At 43.8% G+C, this 22,648-nt stretch overlaps 1 protein-coding gene across 3 annotated transcripts in view; it reads left to right on the top strand.

Moving 5' to 3' along the window:
- The window catches only part of atad2b (ATPase family AAA domain containing 2B), a 136,675-nt gene that overhangs the window by 5,122 nt on the left and 108,905 nt on the right, over positions 1-22,648 (top strand). For 2 of the 3 annotated variants that reach the window (XM_076271651.1, XM_076271650.1), the window contains exons 2-17: positions 5,008-5,171; positions 7,667-7,698; positions 8,793-8,940; positions 10,192-10,309; positions 10,463-10,598; positions 10,961-11,125; positions 11,616-11,691; positions 12,130-12,231; positions 13,568-13,679; positions 14,922-15,037; positions 15,680-15,854; positions 16,303-16,391; positions 16,675-16,834; positions 18,743-18,833; positions 19,381-19,689; positions 22,058-22,196. In XM_076271651.1, coding sequence (XP_076127766.1) covers positions 5,008-5,171; positions 7,667-7,698; positions 8,793-8,940; positions 10,192-10,309; positions 10,463-10,598; positions 10,961-11,125; positions 11,616-11,691; positions 12,130-12,231; positions 13,568-13,679; positions 14,922-15,037; positions 15,680-15,854; positions 16,303-16,391; positions 16,675-16,834; positions 18,743-18,833; positions 19,381-19,689; positions 22,058-22,196 — 2,132 coding nt within the window. The remainder of the gene's footprint in view (positions 1-5,007; positions 5,172-7,666; positions 7,699-8,792; positions 8,941-10,191; positions 10,310-10,462; positions 10,599-10,960; positions 11,126-11,615; positions 11,692-12,129; positions 12,232-13,567; positions 13,680-14,921; positions 15,038-15,679; positions 15,855-16,302; positions 16,392-16,674; positions 16,835-18,742; positions 18,834-19,380; positions 19,690-22,057; positions 22,197-22,648) is intronic. The other variant, XM_076271652.1, reaches the window with a different exon arrangement.

Genomic DNA, 22,648 nt, shown 5'->3' with positions numbered 1-22,648 from the left:
AATTACATAGAAAAATGATTTTTAAAAATCCACTTAAGCAAGACCTTCAACATCTGTGTTTAGTTGTATATGGAAGGGTCTACAATTTGCCTCAATATTTTTTTTATTGTGTGTAAAGTAATAATCTAGCCTACTAACTGTGAAAATATCACACTATTTTGCCTTTTTTTTAAAACGAAATGGCTCCTTTCATTTCATAAACAGACTACAACTAGAAGTCACGTGACTTTGCCCTTTGACGTTAACTCACCGTAGCATGGTTTGTTTATTAGCCTGGTTAGCGTTGTCACTTTATTTTACTGTCTATGCACTTAACACTACCAGAACCTCATGTGAGAAGTTACAAGTTACCCCAACATAAAGGTAATTACCACGCGACTTACATAGCTTTCTGTCATTACGAAATCATTTAATGTAAGCCATAGGTTTTGGCCCTATTTGTATCCAAAGGCTGCTGAAGCGCAGGGGAAGGTTTTTCCCCTCGTTTCAGTGATTGGTAGCCTACATCATCTGGGTGATGGCTTCGAATATGTGTAGCATTTTTTCCACTCACATACCCAACAACTGCTGAACAACGCCGACACACAGTTTCATCTTATCTACCACTCTTTCGCCTGTACTAACGTTACTGTAACTGAAGTTCTCAAACTTGCGATCTTAAAGAGACCAGCGGATCCTCTAACTCTTATGGGTCTAACCTTAGTGCTGCTAATGACTGACGGACTCGACCGACGACCTGACAAAAAAACATAGGCGCCAATCAGAGCTTCAGAGCTAAGGCTACAGATTAGCGTTAGGTGTCGCTAAAGAACTCCCGTAACTCTCGCTACTTAACAGTAATTGCGCATGACATTAATTAATCCGCACACGAGTTTTATGTATTTTTATACCGTGTATTCTCCGTGTAAATGCATGCACCGAACCGTGACGCCCGTACCGTTTCGGTTCAATACGAATACATGAACCGTTACACCCCTAGTCATAAGTATTGCCACCCCTATGTTAAATTCCCATAGAGACAGGCAGATTTTTATTTTTAAAGGCCAGTTATTTCATGGATCCAGAATACTGTGCATCCTGATAAAGTTACCTTGGCCTTTGGAATTAAAATAGCCCCACATCATCACATACCCTTCACCATACCTAGAGATTGGCATGGTGTTATTTCAGTTAGCCTATTAGCTGGTTTGATTTGCATTGAGCTCAATGAGCATCAAACCAGCTAATAGGCTAACTGAAATAACACCATGTTACACTGTGCGCGTGTGGCACTGTGCGCTTATCTGTGCCCGGTTCCGCTTGAGGAGGTGGACTCGGACACGGTACAGTTGGTCTTCTGGTATTCTAGAACACAGCAGCTCAACCGTGCCTGGGGTAAAGTTTGATAGTAGCCTATGCAGTGTGAGTTCCGACCAAGTGTACCGTCCCCAGTGTGAGTATACCCTGTGTTTTGTGGTCTATGGTTGTGAACCTCTCCTGTGGGTGGTAAACCTCTCCTGTGTGTGAGCGTGTAGAGGGGTTGAAAAGGGTGAAAGTGTTGGGTATGCCAGATGACACCTCTGCATGACATGACACCCCTGACCTTATATTCGTCTTAGGCAGGTCCATATCCCTACCAACTCCACGATAACCTCCTATATGACACATTTTGTGTTTATTCAGCAAAATATTTAAATTCATTGCATCACCATTTCAATACATTTCAACATATCAACAATCCCTTCCCTATTTATCATCAACAACATCTTGACATCATGTCCTCTAATTTGTAAATGGTTCTGATTATCCACCTAGAAGTGTTAATTGATCTTGTGCCACGACTGTAATAGCTCTTCTATCTGTTGCCAGATGGTGGTGCTATGCCAAATATGCATCATGGGCATCATCATTACCATACCAATTAATAACCTGGAAAGTTTGAGCCATGTCAAGCAATGCATTTATCACACATTTCCTGTTTATGTGGCAAGGTATGCAAATTCATCATATCCCATTTCAACACATTACTACATATCCATCCATATCCATCACCAACATCTCAACACAGTGTTTCCCATATATTGACTTATTTGTGGCGGCTCACCACAATATCAGCATTGACCACCATTTTCCAGGTTGTACTAAATTGTGCTTAAATCTGGTTAGCATCATAACCACACTGTGCTAATTTGTTAAAAACTGTTGTATTCAAGTTAATTCTGCAAACCAACCACCACAAATGGAATTCAATTCTGTGCAGTGTTTCCCACAGAATTGGATTCAATTTGTGGCGGTAGCTGACTTTGACAACGGGGGTGGGGGTGTATTAAGATCGTCTTGGTCTAGGTCTAATTGAGTGCCTGTCACTTTAAGACGTTTGAGGGAACCCTTGCAATTGTAACACAGTTGAAAGGCTGCTGATGTGTGGATGCAATTCATAACGTTTTCTACATAGTTAAAATAAAGGTTCATACTTCTCCTTGGGACAAGCACTTTTGAATTTTGGAAACTTTTCCATTTACATCGGGATTTTGCAAACTTTCAGTGTCGGAGTCAATAAAATGAGCCCTTCAACGAAATTGAAAAGCAGCTGTAAGTAGGCTAAGCATGATAAATTCGATATCCAAACAGTATTCTAACGTTAGCTTTGAGATACTGCTTGATTTCATAACTTAACTTAGTTTAGTCTCTTCAATGTAGCCTACTATGTTGTGATAAGACCTTAGCAGAGTTCACTTCAATGCAGCAGTTTGTGCAGCATGGTCACGATGCTAAGCGGATTTAATAGTATTTAATATGCAATGCTTCTATGTGGCAACAACAATCCTTCAACAATCGTGAATATTTTCTTTTGTTAAATGCACATGCAGAGGAGTGGGGCAGCGGGCTACGAGAGAGAGCGGGGCGGGGCAAGGAAAGGCTGCGTGCGTAAAAAGCGCAGCTCAATGCCAATGCAAGGATTTGACCTTATATTTAATTTAAATTAAATTAAACATAGAATATTCATCTGTGGCGGCCGATTTTTATTTCGTGGCGCCCCGCCACAGATTAGTCAATGTATGGGAAACACTGCAAAATCATGTATACCAACTTTGACATGAATTGGATCAATCGTCTAGGACAGGGGCTCCCGACCTTTTTTGGCAGGTGACCCTATTTTGATGACGCACCATGTTTGTTGTAACACCCAGTCTAAAGTGGGACTTTCCCCAAATGTCCCAGCAAGCTAATTCGTTTGACTATCTTTGCTCGTGTGGTTGTTTTGCTACTTTGTTTTGGATGTTGATCAAGCATGATTATGTCAAGATCAACATAACCCTTTGTAAATAGGCAAGGAATTATGGTATGAAGGCATCGGCCTAGCCATGCAAATAAATTACTGTTTTACACCATTTACGAGGCTCAAAGTAGCTCCACACTTCATTAGTAGACTATCGAGGGCCCTGACATTTTTGAAAAAGCACTGGTAGTTTATTTACAAGACGATTTATACAGACATTACCTTCAGGAATTTTACTGTTCGCCGCCATCTTGAATTTAGTCACGATAAGTCAAGCGATGAGTACGAATGAACAGCTATGATAAGGGATCAGATTCCAAAAATAATTTCATGGAAATGCATGGATTCCAGTTGCTGCTACTGGAAGCAACTGGAATACATGCATTTCCACAGAATTATTTTTGGAATAGAATTTTTTGGAATGTTAATGAAGACGAAGGAGTGAATGGCGGCGAAGCTGAACGAAAATGCTGATGTGGTACATGAAAATGTAGCTAAAAATATGGAGAATGCAATCAAGAATTTTGGGCGATGTCGAGGCACAAGCCTGCAGCAGAGCAAATGCTCGGAAGGCTACTCCCGAGCAAGAGAGATAAAAAGATGCCCGTTTTAAAATATCTATATGGCTCTGTCTAGATGGTGAAGTTTACTCCTTGGTTCATGTCAGTCAGTATGAATTAACATTTAAAAACATGTTAAATTATATATATTTTGATATATAGGTCACACCTGAATAATGGTGTATTTCTGGGATAACACCGTTCTTTCCTGAAACGAGATCTGTGTCAAGACTAGACAAACATGGACAACGAGCCCTTTAGTGGCTGTAACGGTTCCTTTTTAAAACGGAGATCAGGTAAAACGCATCAGTAAGTTAAACCACGGGTACCAATGAAAGAGCAAAGGGGGCGTAAGAACTGTGACTTGTTGTGTCACAAGCACATTTCAGTGTTTCCCACAGAATTTAATTCTATTTGTGGTGGTAGGTTTGCAGAATTAACTTAAATGCAAAATTTTTTAACAAATTAGCGCAGCGTGGTTATGATGCTAACCAGCTTTAAGCACAATTTAGTACAATCTGGAAAATCATTGTGTGGTGGTCGATGTTGATATTGTGGTGAGCCACCACAAATAAGTCTATGTATGGGAAACACTGCATTTAGAACTGTTTTAAACTCTAAAAAAGTGTGCACTCTGCATTCAACATTTGATTACTTAGATCCCATTATTCTCAATACAGCCCCGCACACTAGTGTCGAACTCTGCCGCCACCTCAGTGTAGATTACGATTTGTGTCTATTTTTGTCGCGCCGACAAAAAAAAATCCATTGTGACAAAATTAACCAACTTCTGTGTAGCCTAGAGATTTGCGTCGCCAGTGTGCAACATTTCCACTTGGGATGTGTTGTCGCTGCCATGTCGCCATCAATGTGCGCACCCCTTAAGCCACCAAGAGAGCAGCAAGTGTCTAAGCATAAGTTGTATTTGCTCAGGATCGTGTGTGTGTGTGTGTGTGTGTGAGAATAGGTTTTTATACCGCTTGTCAATTTCCAATGTAACAGGGTACCCATTTACCTTGAAGGCGATACCAAGTGTCTCAAACTGATAAAAAGGGTCATTCCTGCATGACACAACGAAGTTGCATAATGCAATACTTAGCGTTCGAAGAAGCCCAGCAGTCATTACATTTGAAACTTTTTATAAGGTTTTTTTTTTTTTACTTTATAAACTCTGTGTGTGTGATGCAGAAGGAGGCGAGCAGTGATGTGAGCAGTCCCAGCAGCCCCCGCCTGTCCCCCCCCTCCAAGAGGACGCGGCGTCAGACACGCACCCCCAGCTCCAGTGACACGTCACCCAGCCCACAGAGCAAAGAACAGAGAGTCAGCTGGCACGTGCCACACTACTGCACCAGGTGAGGAGAGAGAGAGACACACACACACACACACACACACACACACACACACACACACACACACACACAGACACAGAGATCCATAGCACCCAACACTTAGCCACAGCCATGAGGGGAGAGGACACACACACACACACACACACACACACACATTAGCTTCAGAGCTATGCTTCCTATTGCCTCAGGTGAAAGCGCACACAGTAGCTTCACAAACACCTTCTTCAGAGCTGTGCTTTCTATTATCTCAGGTGAAGGGACATGTACGTACACACAGACACACACACACACACACACACACACACACTGCAGTTCAAAAGTCTGGGGTCACTTAGAAATTTCCAATTTCTATTCCACTCCATTATAGACAGAATACCGGCTGAGATCAGGTGCATTGCTTTTTTTAATCAGGGCAGCAGGTTTCAGATTACATTATGTGCTTACATAATTGCAAAAGGGTTTTCCCATGTTTTCTTAGTTAGCCTTTTAAAATGATATCAGATTAAACAGAATGAACCTTTGGAACATTGGATGAATGGTTGCTGACAATGGGCATTTGTATACTTATGTAGATATCGCATTAAAGATTAGCCATTTCTTTCCACAACAGTCATTTCCAACATTAATGATGAAAACAAGGACATTTCTAAGTGACTCCAAACTTTTGAACGGTACTGTACACTCAGACACATGTATATTAAATGGACCGTCACAAATACATCAAACACATGCGCACACACACTGATTTGAGACACTTGTGTGTCTCTTTACTTGTATGTTGTTTTTCCCCTCGGGGAAGTTGTAGCACAGATGGTAAATAAATGAATAAGATTGTCTCATGGTGATGGATGGAGTTCTGTGAACAGTCAATAAATTAGACTACATATCTTTTTTGGATGTATGGTTTTCTGGGGGTGAATTTAAATCTATTTTTGATGCAACATTAACTTATTGAAGTGCTGTTTGGCAATCAATGCTTCCTGCAGTGTGGTTTTGGTAGAAGATTGCATAATTGATTAGGTTTCTTAAAGGATAATTCCGGTATTTAGCACTTTGAGTCCCTTTTCTGGTTTGTTTTGGATGAACTAGAGTGGTGGACACCAAAATTTTGACGATGGGTCCTGTCTCGACTTTCTGACTCGTTTTGAATCGCCTTTGACTGGTTGCTATGGGCATGCACAAACATGTCCTTAAAACAAACCTTAACATTCATTTTTAAAACTGTGCAACTCACTGAGTGGTTAGTGATGTTCGTTGATGTTCCAAAACAAGTAGCGTAGCGAAATACAGTTTCTGTCGTGTTTTATTTGCCATTTTGTAAAATCCCATTGATTTCTGTTGGAAAACTCATTGCTCCTTGATATCACTGCGCTACTGGAAACGGATATTTGTCTGTTTATGGTTGTAGTCTTTCCCCCACGAGACCTTCTTTTATTGTCTTCAGCTTCTTATTGTCTTCAGCTTTTTATTGTCTTCAGCTTCAGACTCAAATATTGAGCGGAAGTTTATACACAGTTGAGGTATCTGAAAAAATTGTTCCACAATAGCAAATAACACGGATTGAAATCATACATTGAACGAATCACAACATCAACGAACACCACCACTAACCACTCGGTGAGTTGCACAGTTTTGAAAACGAACGTTAAGGGTTGTTTTAAGGACATGTTTGTGCATGCATATAGCCAGCCAGTCAAAGGCAATTCAAAACGAGTCAGAAAGTGGAGACAGGACCCATCGTCAAAATTTCGGTGTCCACCACTCTAGTTCATCCAAAACAAACCAGAAAAGGGACTCAAAGTGCTAAATACTAAGTATCCTTTAATGAAAACTTCATTGTGAAACATTGTTTGGGCAAGACACACACACACACACACACACACACACACACACACACACACACACACACACACACACACACACACACACACACACACACACACACACACACACACACACACAGTTTAAACTCTCTACTCTCTCTATGGTTAACTTCCATACTCCATATAGCACTAGTTAAGTTTATACACAAATGATATGTAAGGGATAACAGGTGCTGAGGTGTTCAGATATATATATTTAATGGACGAGGCAGAGGCAAACAACGTCATGACGTGAGGCAGGCTACATCTTCTTCACTTTAGCAGGTGGACAAACACCTTCACACAGAAACACACACGCCCCTCATTGGACGCCGCAGGAGCCAGATGACCACTCCACCACCCCCACCCCCACCCCACTCCACCACACCCCAGATCACCCCACCCCATCCCTAGCAGCCAGATGATCACTCCTCTCCACCCCAGCCCCACCCCACCACACCCCAGATGATCACCCCACCCCATCCCTAGCAGCCAGATGATCACTCCTCTCCACCCCAGCCCCACTCCACTCCACCACACCCCAGATGATCACCCACCCACCCCATGCCCTGTCCTATGAACCTCTTCACTCATTTGGTTGTTTCTTGTTTATTTATTGTTTTCTTCTGTCTTCAGGTTGTCCTCTGGTGCTCTCCAGAATGGACACAGTAAGTGTTCTTGGTTTTTTTCCCCCCTTTCCCTTTCTAACATCACGCCAATGGCTTCCTGATTGTGTAACAGTGGACACTTAAGTCAGAAAAGGAAGGTGCCGCACACTCCAAGTAAATTAAAAAAACGTTTAACAGGCGATAACGTTTCGGCCTACAAGGCCTTCATCAGATCACATGCGATCTAAAGAAGGCCTTGTAGGCCGAAACGTTATATCGCCTATTAAACGTTTTTTTAATTTACTTGGAGTGTGCGGCACCTTCCTTTTTTCTGACTTAAGTTATACACACCGGTAGCCAGCACCTCATCTTGGTGTGTGTTACATCTCTCCTCCATAAGGACACTGCCACTCTGCCACTATAGGCCCCCTGCATGTGTAAAATAGGGAACCGTTCCAGTGTGTTCCCTTATGTGTAACACTGAACATCGTGCCAATAAGTTCCTGAGTGTGTAATGTTGGGACCCATTTCAGTAAGATTCAGTATAATGTGAATAAGTGTCCATGAAACACTTGACACAGTGCCAGGTAAATCCAGTGGAGACTGTTTAGTTCCTCTATTTGTACCACTGTGTATGGTGATGCTGAGTTCCTGTGTCAGTAACAGTTGTCATGATGCCAAGTTTCTTTATTTGTACTAGTGGGCAAAATGCCAGCACTTTACTGGATGTGCAGAGCTGTGCACAGTTTCACTAAATTCCCTTTTCTCTACTTCTTGGCTTAAGACCACTAAGGTCCATGTGGCACAATGCAAGAGTGTTTTCATTATGCCCAAAAGGATGTGACTTTGAGAATGTGTAATCCACTTCACAGGACTGATTGAGACTCAATTAGTTGGATCTGATTGCATCTGAAACTCTACTGGTGTCGTTTCTCATTGGATGATTCTGGACTTTAGACTCTTTGGAAGTAGATTTGTAGCTCCACCCCTTTGTTGTTTTTGCTGATTGGATGGGCTTGTAGCCCTCACCTTGGTGCCATTGCTGATTGGAGAACTATATTTTCCCATCTCTCATCTTTAGTTTATTGCTGAATAGACAATTCTAAATGCTGATTGGATAGATATGAAGCTCCGCCTTTTTTGTCTGATTGCAGCGCGTATGAGCCAAAGGGAGCGTGGGGGCGGAGATGGAGGAGACGGAGACCACACCCACCTGAACGGGGAGGTGCGGAGCTGTCGCACCAGGAAGAGCACCTTTCAGCACCTCAACCAGAGCTTGCTATTTGACCAGCTCATCAACAGGTAGCACACACACACACACACACACACACACACACACACACACACTTACACACAGATTTACACACAGACATCAACAAGTAGCATACACATATGCATACACACACACACTTACACACAGACATCAACAGGTAGCATACACATATACACACACACACACACACACAATTACACACAGACATCAACAGGTAGCGTACACATATACACACTCACAAACACTTAAACACAGACATCAACAGCCTGACACCGTTCTTCTACCAGTGGAGTGACACAAGCAGACTTCATTATGGAAGCTCTCATACAATAAAATGAGTCATTTGGATCTAACTGTTGTCCTGTCTTTGGACTGCATCATATCAGAGATTATGTCTGTCTTTTGATTGGCATTGTGGTAGCTGACAGGAAATGATGGTCGGTGTGTGTGTAAGAGAGAGAGAGAGTGTGTATGCACTCATCTCTGTGATGGGGGTAGTGATGCGTCAGCTGGTCTGGGACAGATGGCTGGTCAGTGCTGGAGGATTGAAGGCCAGCGTGAAATGCACCAGCCAATCTGCTCCCTTCGGAGGGAAACAAACAGCCCCTTACATGGGTTTCATCATGGCTGCCATACATACAGCTTTCCACTGACGTACGTGTGTGTGTGTGTGTGTGTGTGTGTTGTGTGTGTGTGTGTGTGTGTGTGTGTGTGTGTGTGTGTGTGTGTGTGTGTGTGTGTGTGTGTGTGTGTGTGTGTGTGTGTGTGTGTGTGTGTGTGTGTGTGTGTGTGTGTGTGTGTGTGTGTGTGAGCGAGCGAGCAGGGGGTGGTGGGGGCTGCTCTGTATGCAAAAACATGTACAATCTTGTTTTGGAGGGCTGTTGAGTTGGGTAAACAAACATTGTTGAGAGCATACATATGCTACATATATGCATGTGTTCTAATGATGTGTGTTTCTGTGTATGTATATACACAATGTACAGTCTTGATTCTGAGGGCAGTTGAGTGGTGCAGCATGCACTGTCTTCCATGGGTTTCAACGTGATCGAGAACATACATGTACAGCTGTCTAACAGAGTGTGTGTGTGTGTGTGTGTATGTGTGTGTGGGGCGTGCATCCTCCTCCACGAGTTTCAACCTATGTACACCTAAATACATATGTTTAAACAGAGTTTTTAAATGTGTTTGTGTATAAGTTGTGACTTATGTTTGGTTGTGTATGTTTGTTTGTTGAGAAGTGTTAATATGTTTTTCATTGTTGTCTGTTTGTGTGTTTTCAGCACGGCGGAAGCGGTTCTTCAGGAGATGGACAACATCAGCAGCATCCGGCAGAACCGCGAGGTGGAACGTCTTCGCATGTGGACTGACACTGAGCTGGTGGGTTCTGCAACGACTTTAGTAAGCATTTATAATTCACTCCATAAAATTCCTCATAAAAGAATACCATCATAGTGTGCAGGCCTTCAGACCACAGATGGAGCATCTTTGACTGGTTCTAAGGCCGGTACCATGGCTGTTTGATGGTAAATGTTCTGTGTTGGGGTTCTGCAGGAGAACATGGACATGTACTCACGTGTGAAGAGGAGGAAGTCGATGCGGCGGAACTCGTTCGGGATACAGACTCACCACAAAGCCCTCAGCAAGAAGGAGAGCCCAGCAGAGGATGAGGAGGGAGGGAACACGGGGGGTAGGACACACACAGACACACAGACACACAGACACACAGACACACAGACACACACAGACACACAGACACAGCAATTGCACACGTACAGACATAGACACACATAGAGACATAAAAATTGCACACACACACACACATAAAAATTGCACACACACACACAGACATAAAAATTGCACACACACACACACACACACACAGACATAAAAATTGCACACACATACAAATTGCATTCAATATATAAACACATGCACACTCACACACATATGAATGTACATGCATATAAATATAACATTATTACACACACAAACATAACTGATAGATGGATTGATAGATAGATTGATGATGTTTTTTCCCCTTTCTCATAGAATCCAACGAAGAGGCTGACGACGACGAAGACGAAGACGACGGGGAGGAAGAGGACGATGAAGACGACGAAGGAGACGAGGCGGAAGAGCCTGGCGAAGAAAACGACCGCCCGTACAACCTCAGGCAGCGCAAGACTGTGCAGCGTTACGAGGCGCCCCCTATAGGTAAGTTCCAGAAATACACACCTCTTAGGGGTCGCCGCCAGCGTGACCCCGGGGTCACTGGGAGGTCACCCAAGTTTGAACCGCTTTTATGCACACAAGAATGCTTTTTTTTAATGTACTGCACAGCTATTTTTTTTAAGTATATTTTTTGGGGCTTTTTATACCTTTATTGAGATAGGATAGTGGAGATTGACAGGAAGCGAGTGGGAAAGAGTCGGGGGTGGGATCCGGAAAGGACCACGGGGCCGGAATCGAACACGGGTCTCTGGCGTACGGTGCAGGTGCCCCAGCCAGTCGCGCCACGGCCGGGGCCCTGCACATTTATTTGATCAGGAAAATTATTGCTTCCTTTTAAGTGAGTCTGAATTTAAAAAAAGACTTCCGCTGCTTGTACTACTGCTGTGATTGATTTGTTTTTGTTTACACACTGTTTGTTCCTCCCCGATCATGCCTGTGTGTCCTTTATGTCTGTCTGTCTGTCTGTTTGCAGAGCCCGTGAACAGAAAGCAGAGCACCAACTCCCTGTTTGACACACACAGGTCACCGGCGCGGAGAAGCCATATCAGGTGGAGGCTTCTTTCTCCTCTCCTCTCCTCTCCTCTTCTCTTCTCACCTAGACGTCTTCTCTGGTGGCATATCCATTATCAGCGTCAGTGTGACCAAGGAGATTAAATGTCTCTGGGGTGTTAAAGAGGAGGGCATTTAAACTGTGTGTGTGTGTGTGTGTGTGTGTGTGTGTGTCTGTGTCTGTGTCTGTGTCTGTGTCTGTGTCTGTGTCTGTGTGTGTGTGTGTGTGTGTGTGTGTGTGTGTGTGTGTGTGTGTGTGTGTGTGTGTGTGTGTGTGTGTGTGTGTGTGTGTGTGTGTGTGTGTGTGTGTGTGTGTGGTGTGAGTGTGTGTGTGTGTGTGTGTGTGCTGGACAGTGTCTGGCTTTGAGAAGGAGCAGACCTAAATGTCTTTGTTGGTGAAATCACTTCAAATGTGCGTTTGTGTTTTGTCCTCTCAGGATTAAGAAGCATGCCATCCACAGCAGTGACACCACCTCCTCCTCAGACGAGGAGCGCTTTGAGAGGAGGAAGAGCAAAAGCATGTCCCGTGCACGCAACAGGTGATACACACACGCTCTCACACAGACACACACACACACAATTAAGATGTTATATAAAATTCAGCAAAAAACAGCAAAACTCCTCTCTCAATGCACCCCACATATTCAGTGATGTCTTTAGAAAATCCTTTTTTTTTTTTACTCACAAAGTCCTTAGTGTTATTAGTATGGGATGTCAAAGTAATAGTTGAGAGGACTCCCAGTCCTAACTCTCTATGACCAAACAAATGGGAAGAACACAAAAGGAGTCTTTCTCTGAGGTTAGGAGTTCTTGCTTTTCTAAAAAAGTTGGTCTCTCCAGCTTTAGGAATAGAATTAAGGGGGAAAAAACCCCTTAAATCAGAAACTTTAAACTGCCTGGGGGAAGTACTCTTCGTGGTAACATAAAATGCTCAGTGAAATCTGGCTCAGGTTTATATGGAATAAATATGTTGTTATTGTACTTGGCAGCCATTGTTAACCAGAGGTAATAAAATGTAGGATAGGATTCAGGGGCCTCAGCACTCGCTTCTGAAACCTTCTGCACCTTATGGGGGCTTGTTGTGGTTTGTGGTCTGATAACAGGCTTGTGTAATGACAGTGAAGGAAGTATATTTTGTGAATGACTCTTAAATAAAAGGTGTTGAGGCATTACACAAGTGTGTGTGTGTGTATGTATATAAACAGACTACATGTGGGGGAAGGCCGAGGTGTGTTTCATTTGCAAACTCAGTTTAACTGCTATGATGCGGTTAGTGTGGGAGGGGTTGCTGTGGGCCTGGAATGATAGGATAGGATATATACTTTTTTGATCCCGTGAGGGAAATTTGGTCTCTGCATTTAACCCAATCGGTGAATTAGTGAAACACAAACAGCACACAGTGAACACACCGTGAAGTGAAGCACACACTAATCCCGGCGCAGTGAGCTGCCTGCTTACAACGGCGGCGCTCGGGGAGCAGTGAGGGGTTAGGTGCCTTGCTCAAGGGCAAAGGCACTTCAGCCGCGGCCCACTGGTCGGGGCTCGAACCGGCAACCCTCCGGTTATAAGTCCAGAGTGCTAACCAGTGGGCCACAGCTGCCCTCCGATGAGTGAGTGCTTCGCTAAGTAGTAAACAAGTGAACAATCTGACATTGGTAGATTTCCAAAATGTTTTGTTGTTTGTGGGAGTTTATAGGTATAATTTTTTTAAAAAAAATGTTTGAACACCCATACTAATTTTCACACCTACTGACACACCTACTCTCTGGTGGCTTGAATTAAATGGTTTCTTTTCCTTTGAATGTTGGAGTTTAGTTGTGTATGCATTTGATGGAGCAGTGTGACTTATATTGTGTGTGTGTGTGTTTTCCTTAGGTGTCTACCAATGAACCTGCGTGGTGACGACCTGACCAGTGGGGTGCTGAGGGATCGGGCCAAAGTGGGCGCTAGCCTGGCAGACGTGGACCCCATGAACATAGACTCTTCCGTAAGTATGCAGTATGGAAAAATAGTACATGGACAGATGGATCATTCATTTATCCCAGGGGAAATGTAGGCATCCAGTAGCTTTTGTATAAGTATAAGTATACAGTATATACTCCTTGATCCCATGAGGGAAATTTGGTCTCTGCATTTATCCCAATCCGCTAATTAGTGAAACACACTCAGCACACAGTGAACACACAGTGAGGTGAAGCACACACTAATCCCGACGCAGTGAGTTGCCTGCTACAGCGGCGCTCGGGGAGCAGTGATGGGTTAGGTGCCTTGCTCAAGGGCACTTCAGCCGTGGAAATGCATGGATTCCAGTTGCTTCCAGTAGCAACTGGAATCCATGCATTTCCACGGAATTATTTTTGGAATCTGATCCCTTATCATACCTGTTCATTCGTACTCCTCGCTCGCCACTCTTATCGTCACTAAATTCAAGATGGCGTCGAACGGTAAAATTCCTTAAGGTACTGTCTGTATAAATGGTCATGTAAGTAAACTACCAGTGCTTTTTCAAAGTTATCAATGTCTCGTTTTAAATGTCAAGGCCCTCGGAAGTCTACCAATGAAGTATGGAGCTACTTTGAGCCTCGTAAATTGTGTAAAACAGTGATTTATTTGCATGGCTAGGCCGATGGCACCCCCATCGAAAAACTGTTGGTAGCATTGGCTAACTAGCGCCAGATTTCTGAGTGCAGGGGACAAGCCGAGATGAGCTATGAGACATACGTTCACACTCGGTATCATGTTTCAACACACTTTAGGTCAATATCACACCGGAATTCTCCTTTAACACACACATACAGAACAAATAAAACCACCACACTGTAAGAATAGAAATACAAATAGTAGTAGTAGAGTGTAGTACCTAGTAATATAGTATTTGTTGTTGTACATAGTATCTAAAAAATCGTAGTACTAAGTATGTAGTAGTCATGACAGTATTTGAAGAGTTTGGTTCCAAAACGCCATAAATCCATTTTTGAAAATGTTAATAAGTCATGTTATTTAATTGGGTATTTCAGGTAATATCAATAAAATTGCAGTTCTGTTGTTTTGATTGAGTAAAGATACATTAAATAATAATACGCATTTACATTTCCCTTGAAATTACTTGAAAAACAAAATGGAGAATATAGTGCTTTGGAGCCAAACTCTTAATTTCATATGTAGCAGTATGTAGTAGTAAAATGAAAAGTGAACCATATTAATAGATAACATTTCTCTGTGAATGTAGGTGAGGTTCGACAGTGTTGGCGGTCTGGAGCACCACATTCGGGCGCTGAAGGAGATGGTGGTGTTCCCCCTGCTCTATCCCGAGGTGTTCGAGAAGTTCAAGATTCAGCCCCCGAGGTGAGGCGACACACACCTCTCGTGATTTTAGTCACAGCCCCCTGAAATCCACTTTAGCCCTTTATTGACCGTTTCAAGAGAGTTCCCATAGGGCATTGTTTTTGTTTTTCTTGTTGAAAGGGTCTATGGCACTGTGTTTACTGAAATAAAACTTTATATCACCACACAGAGGACTGTACTGAGGTTATGGACAGGATGGTATTTTTGGCCAAGTGCTAATGGATATACAGTACTAATCTGGCTGCTAGATTTATGAATATTGCTGTAATGTCCTTCAGCCGCTTTGTTGCTCCAGAATTTTCCTCTGGGGATGCAGCCACTTGGCCCCACAAGGACCACATACTGTACATCAAACAGATTAAAGAACAAATGTTATTATTTGTTATTGTGATATTTAGTCAAGATTATGTTTTGAAAACATTAAAAAGTCTCTCTCGGGACACTGATGAAGATGTAATCCTACATCGAAACGTTAGTCACTGTTATGCACCTTAAAAATAGAAAAATAGTATAAATTAAGAAGACATCTGTGCTGCGCCTGCGTTCGTTTTACTCTACTCTCTCTATCTCTCTCTCCCTCTCGTCTCCTTTCCTTCTCTCTTTCTTCTCTGTCATCCTTCTCTCTCTCTCTCCCTCCTGTAGGGGTTGTCTGTTTTACGGTCCTCCAGGCACAGGTAAGACTCTGGTGGCTCGGGCGCTGGCCAACGAGTGTAGCCACGGTGACAGGAAAGTGTCGTTCTTCATGAGGAAAGGAGCCGACTGCCTCAGCAAATGGGTGGGAGAGTCCGAGAGACAGCTCCGCCTACTTTTTGACCAGGTGAAAACACGTGGCCACACCCACCACATGTGCCCGGTCTCCATGGAGAGATCAAATGAGTTCTTCAGCTCATGTCAACTAACGCAGTTCTACTCTCCTGTCCTCTTCTGTTCTCTCCTGTTCTCTTCTATCCTCCTCTCCTCTCTTCTCTCCTATTTTCTCTCCTCTCCTCTCTCCGCTCCTCTCTCCTATTCTCTTCGCTCCCCTCCCCTCCCCTCCCCTCTTCTGTCCTCTCCTCTCTTCTCTCCTATTTTCTCTCCTCTCCTCTCTCCTATTCTCTTTGCTCCCCTCCCCTCTCCTCTCCTCTCCGCTCTTCTCTCCTATTTCCTCTCCTCTCTCCTATTCTCTTCACTCTCTCATCTCCTCTCTTCTCTCCTCTCCTCTATTCTCTTCTATTTTCTCTCCTCTCCTCTATTTGCTTCACTCTCTCCTCTCCTCTCCTCTCCAGGCCTACCTCATGAGGCCCTCGATCATCTTCTTTGATGAGATTGATGGTCTCGCCCCGGTGCGGTCCAGCAGGCAGGACCAAATTCACAGGTAACTCTCGCTCATTCACACACACACACACACACACACACACACACACACACACACAAATGTTACTCTTCTCAGAGTAAACTTTACACTTTGCTGTGTTATTGCACTTTGCTGTGCAATAACCTTCCACTTTGTGTGTGTGTGTGTGTGTGTGTGTGTGTGTGTGTGTGTGTGTGTGTGTGTGTGTGTGTGTGTGTGTGTGTGTGTGTGTGTGTGTGTGTGTGTGTGTGTGTGTGTGTGTGTGTGTGTGTGTGTGTGTGTTTGTGTGTGTGTGTGTGTGTAGTTCCATAGTGTCTACCCTGCTGGCATTGATGGACGGGCTGGATAGCCGTGGAGAGATAGTGGTCATCGGTGCTACCAACAGAATCGACTCTATCGACCCAGCCCTCAGGAGGCCCGGCCGCTTCGACCGGGAGTTCCTCTTCAATCTGCCCGACAAGAAGGTCTTCACACACACACACACACACATACATAGACCGACAGTTTCAATCAGGCCCAACAAAAAGCCCTGTACAGGCACATACACTCATGCACACATTCACATTCATACACACACATACACAAACCCATAAGGAAGCCGTCACGAAGCCAGCCTTCTTTGATCGAGAGTTCCTTCTCAGTCTGTCCGATAAGAAGGTCTGATGGTACCCTTCAGCCTTCCGTCAGTCATGAATTTTATACACACACAACACACACATATATACACATACACACACATATACTCACATGTAAATAAATACTGACGAACAAACACACTATGAGCGAGTTTCTTTTTAGTCTGCACAGCGCACGCACGCGCGCACACACACACACACACACACACACACACACACACTTTCTCTTTTGCTTTCTCTCTCTGCACACACAGGCTACACACACACACACACACACAACATTGAAATGTCTAGACATGTGCAAATGTCGACCACAAATACATCTTCTACCTACTTCACAAAATGCCACATGCCACAGGTGCTCTTCAGCTGGCCAGACAGGATGTACGCACACACACACACACACACACACACACACACACACACACAGAGTCAGGGGAAGCAGCTGTGATTTGAAACCTCCTCCCCTACTCACCCTGTGGCATGTCCAGACCTGTATGTTTTCTTTCTCTGTGTACGGGTCTCTGGCTGCCAATCACCAGCTCCTCTTGTCTCTTTCCCCTTTCTCTCCCTGGCTTCTCTTTCTCCCCCTATCCCTCTCTCTCTCTCTGTTGTCTGATCTTTCTTTCTCTCTTCCCTATCTCTCTCCTTCTCCCTCCTTTCTCCCCCTTCATCCCATCTCTCTCTCTCTCTCTCTCTCTCTCTCTCTCTCTCGCTTTATCTTGAAGTTTTTGAGTGTCTGAGGTGGAGGTGGGGGGTGTTGCTGTGTGAGGTTGGAGAAGATGGTTCTTTGAGTGTAACGCAGTCGGCTAAGCATTTTAAACGACGTGTGCAAAACTGATGAACCCAGCATCGGTGCGTCGCATAAATTAAAACACAAATTGAAGCAACAACTTGACCATTGGACAATCCTACCACAAAACCTTTCCATAGGCCTGCAACGTTTATGACATAAAAAGTGGAATATGAACGCATTTCATCACACCTGACAATTAAACAGAGCTGTGATTTGACTGATTCTTGAGAGCGAGGAGCAGGATATTTGCACCACTCAGCTCCGTCTGATTCGGAGGCATATCATCACATGATCACCTGATTGATTAATCACCCACTATGTGGATACTGTTTTTTAGAATTGATTTAGATTAAGTTTTAGTATAATTAGTATTTTAGTATATTTAGTATATTCCTTATCTTCTACAATCCTTATTGCTTAGTTGTGTTTTTTTATATTATATACTTTTAATTACTTTTTCTGCTGTTAGTGAATGTGTGTGTGTGTATGTTGTCTGTATGCTACTGTGACCTTGAATTTCCCCTAGGGATCAATAAAGTATCTATCTATCTATCTTATCTATCTTATCTATCTTATCTATCTATCTAATGTAAAGATTATAAAAACTGATTATTTTTCGATTCATGGCACGTTTCTTATTATTTTTTTAATGCGTTCTGCGGAGAAGGGAGACTGGCGTTGGTCACGGTTTGGAATGAAAGGGTGAAAACAGGACAGAGTAACACGGTGGACTACTTTTTTTTTTTTTTTTTGACGACGTAGTTAAGGCGGCAGGTGTGTTTTGCCAAGGCGGCCGCCTTGACTGCAAAGTGCTGCGGGAAACCCTGTAGATTGGCTCCCAAAGACTGGGTTGCTACCCACAGGTAGAAAAAAAGTTTGGGAAACACTGGCCTAAATAATTAAGTTTGTGACCATCTCTCTCTCTCTCCCCCTCGCTCCAGGCTCGTAAGCACATTCTGGAGATCCACACGCGAGACTGGAGTCCTCGGCTGGCTGAGTCCTTTGTGGAGGAGCTGGCGGAGACCTGTGTTGGTAAGAGCCCAGGCCCACTCATGACCATGCCTGTTTCCACATGACCGCCTGTTTGTGGAGCACATGACCATTGGGCCAAGTGTAGTCAGCGCTTATTGGTATAGACAGGCATCCACAATACAGATGAGTCCTGACTAACAACATGTGTCTCATACACACACATTTTAGTCCAGTCTTTGGGATGAAATACACATGTCTGTTTCTGTGTGTGTGTGTCTGCACTGTGATTTCTGATCTTCATATGTGTGCATGTGTCTATCTATGGGTGTGTATGTGTGTGTGTGTGTCTGCACTGTGATGATTTCTGATCTTCATATGTGTGCATGTGTCTGTGTGTGTGTGTGTGTGTGTGTCTGTGTGTGTCTGTGTGTGTGTGTGTGTGTGTGTGTGTGTGTGTGTGTGTGTGTGTGTGTGTGTGTGTGTGTGTGTGTGTGTGTGTGTGTGTGTGTGTGTGTGTGTGTGTGTGTGTGTGTGTGTGTGTGTTCCCCCTGCATGTAACCATTGTGCTGATCTATGTGTGTGTGTGTGTGTGTGTTCCCCCTCCCAGGTTACTGCGGTGCTGATCTCCGAGCGTTGTGTACGGAGGCAGCCCTGGCGGCTCTGCGGCGGCGATACCCTCAGATCTACGGCTCCAGTGCGACGGGCCGCCGCTACCAGCTGGACGTGGGCTCCATCGTGCTGGGGCCGGGCGACTTCGGCCGCGCCCTGCGTGCCATCGTGCCTGCGGGGCAGAGGGCACTGGCGCCGCCTGGCAGGGCACTGCCCTCTCTACTGCGCCCCCTGCTGGAGGGAGGACTGCAGACGGCCCTCGGGGGCCTGCTCAGGGTGTTTCCACACGCAGAGAGACACACACACGGTAAGGAGGTGTGTGTGTGTGTGTGTGTGTGTGTGTGTGTGTGTGTGTGTGAGTGGTATGGCTAATATTTCATGGACGACAGTCGAACACCCATGTGTTAACATTTAGAGCTGCATTAGGTGGAATAGTGCTACCATTCCAGGTGCTTTTGAGAGTTCTGTCGAGCTATTTTGGAATTCTCATGTAGAACTTTTGCAGTGTTCGTCACACTTTTGGACTGTTTTAAACTGCAGTTGTTTGGTGGACCTCCGGGGATGGTGTTTTGGGCCAAGTGGGCTTCCGTAGATAAGACAGGGATTTACTCTGCCTAAAGACTCCCTTTGGGAGCACAATCCTTTGTCCACTAATAACTTCAATTTACTGCCCTGGCCCAGCAGAGAACAACAGGAGGTATTGCTATAATAAGTCACTACACACACACACACACACACACACACACACATACACACACACTCACTTAACTGACACACACACTCACTAAACTGACACACACACTCACTTCACTGACGCACACTCAAAAACACTAACAGTGTACACAAAACCACACTCACCACAGCCAAAAACCCACTCATATGTGTTTACATACCCACCACATACATATGCATACCTAACACAGACCTTCAACCCTCACACCCCCACACCCACCCGCCCGCACCAATTCCCTCTGAAATGGGGGTTTAGTTTAGATGAGGGACTCAGCAATGGCCTGTGTCTTAGTCACGGGTTTGTGGGCAGGCTCTTAATGAGTGGGACATCTGAAGGAGTTTTGATTTCCCCTCTGGTTCTTAAGTCTCTCTCTGCACACTGCGTGGCTCAATTAGATATCTGCAGGCTTTTTTGTCGCGCTTACAAAGTGAGTACTAGCGTTTACATTCTTACGCAAGAGTGAGAATTGTGCAAGAACTGTGCAAGTTCCACATCATGAATTAGAAAATATATGTTCTTATTGCTCACATCTGATTGCAGGTAGTGAAGTTCATGTGATGGATTATGAAAGGTCCCAAATAAATGAGGCCGAGAGAGAGACTGTCATTTAGATTTTTTGCATTTTTAGATTTGCTCTGTCAGTCCTCCTTCCCAAAAGCCTCCATCTGAATGCTGGCAATCTGATATTTCCGGAACTTAATTAAGTAGAGCTTCGTTATAGCCAAAGAGCTTCTTAAAAGCCAACGCCTCAGGCAGGGATGAGGAGCGGATTTCGTGCCGCCCAGAAAAGCAAACATTACTTTGGATTATTGGGAGGGTGGGGGTGGAATAGTCGTTATTGTTTTACAATAACAGTGTTAACTGTTGCATTGCCTCTTACTGTGGGGGATGAAGAGAACATGCCATAATGAAGAGCTTTCCCTTAAGGTGCACCACATTCAATGACATAATTTTAATTAAACAAAAACTAACACACATGACATATATACATACTGATGGTAATTTTGATACCACAGATTTAATAGAGACCCAGTCAGACCAATAGTATGAAAAATCAGGAACAGAGTTTATTTACAATGATGCGCATCAAGTCAGCTGCTCTCCCTTGATGCGCATCATTGTAAATAAACTCTGTTCCTGATTTTTCATACTATTGGTCTGACTGGGTCTCTATTAAATCTGTGGTATCAAAATTACCATCAATACCCACTTCATACATACTATACAGCATGGTTCTGAGGTTCCATAATTTCATGGATATACCGGTACTGCAGGGTTTAAAATATTGAAAATTGCCCTTATAATAAACAATGTCTACATAAAAAAAAAAAAAAAAAAATATATATATATTATGATGGGATATAAATATGATATGGAATGTTTATAGCCTATATGTAAAAGAGGAAGTTTTTAGTAGGGCAGGCCAGGGGGAAGATAGGGGGGTTTAGTTCATGTGCGCGTTCAGGGTGGATATGGCTCTGGGAAAGAAGCTGTCCCTGAGTCTGTTTGTCCGGGCTGTGATGCATCTGAAGCGTCTTCCAGAGGACAACAGGTCGAACAAGGTGGAAACCTGGGTAGGAATGGTCTTCTGCAATATTGTTAGCTCTGCTAAGGCAGCGGCAGCTGAAGAGGCATCTTGTTCAACTGCCATTCCATCCCCATTTCTGCAAACAGCATTGTAACATGGCCGTTGTATTGCATCAGTTCTATATTTTAATTAAAGTCCTTTAGTTGTATAACTGTTCCATGTCATCAATAGTAGTTGTTTTGTTGTAGTTCCACATCTTGTCCTGCAGACCGCCGTTATTTAATGGTATTGACATTTACCGGTAATGTTGTTGTTGTAACATTATGTTATTTGTGATGTCACTTACCTGCGTAGACATGGTAGACGATGACCTATGACCTTTGTTTGCCTTTGTGTTTGTGTCTGTCCTCTCAGCAAACTCAGACAATCAGTTTCTGGAGGAGGACTTCTACAGTGATGAGGAAGACATAGCAGGCCCCTCCATCTATGATGTCCTTACAGCATCTCCAAAAAAACACCAGCCCCCACACAAACCCTTCCTGCATTTTACCACGTGAGTTTTAGAGAGACACACACACACACACACACACACACACACACACACACACACACACACACACACACACACACACACACACACACACACACACACAGCACTCCATTCCTTATGTATTTAAGACAAAAAGAGATCTATGGTCATGTAGGGTTCAACCCATGAAATGCTGCCATCTTCTGGACAGTTTTTCAATCAGCCTTTTTTTTTAACTATTCATGTGGCAGCATCTATCCTTGTTATCTCCTTTTAAAGATGCACTCCAGCCATTGATTAACCCCTTGAAACTCATCTTCGTCTCGAAAAGATACATATTCATAATTTTTCATCCAAAAACTCCCTTATAGGTACACTATGCAGGCTTTTTAGCTTATTATGCAAGTTTTTTAGCTTAATTAACTTACCTTCATTTAACAGCTTCAGAGTCATTGGAATGGTTATATGACTTTTTT

The sequence above is a fragment of the Alosa pseudoharengus genome, unplaced genomic scaffold, assembly GCF_046254945.1.
Source record: "Alosa pseudoharengus isolate Yale_2024_CS ecotype anadromous, Long Island Sound unplaced genomic scaffold, YU_APseudo_1.1 YU_APseudo_1.1_scf_7, whole genome shotgun sequence".
Classification (NCBI taxonomy): Eukaryota; Metazoa; Chordata; class Actinopteri; order Clupeiformes; family Clupeidae; genus Alosa; species Alosa pseudoharengus.
The sequence above is the reverse complement of the archived record's forward strand: the minus strand, read 5'-3'. Positions and strand labels throughout refer to the sequence as shown.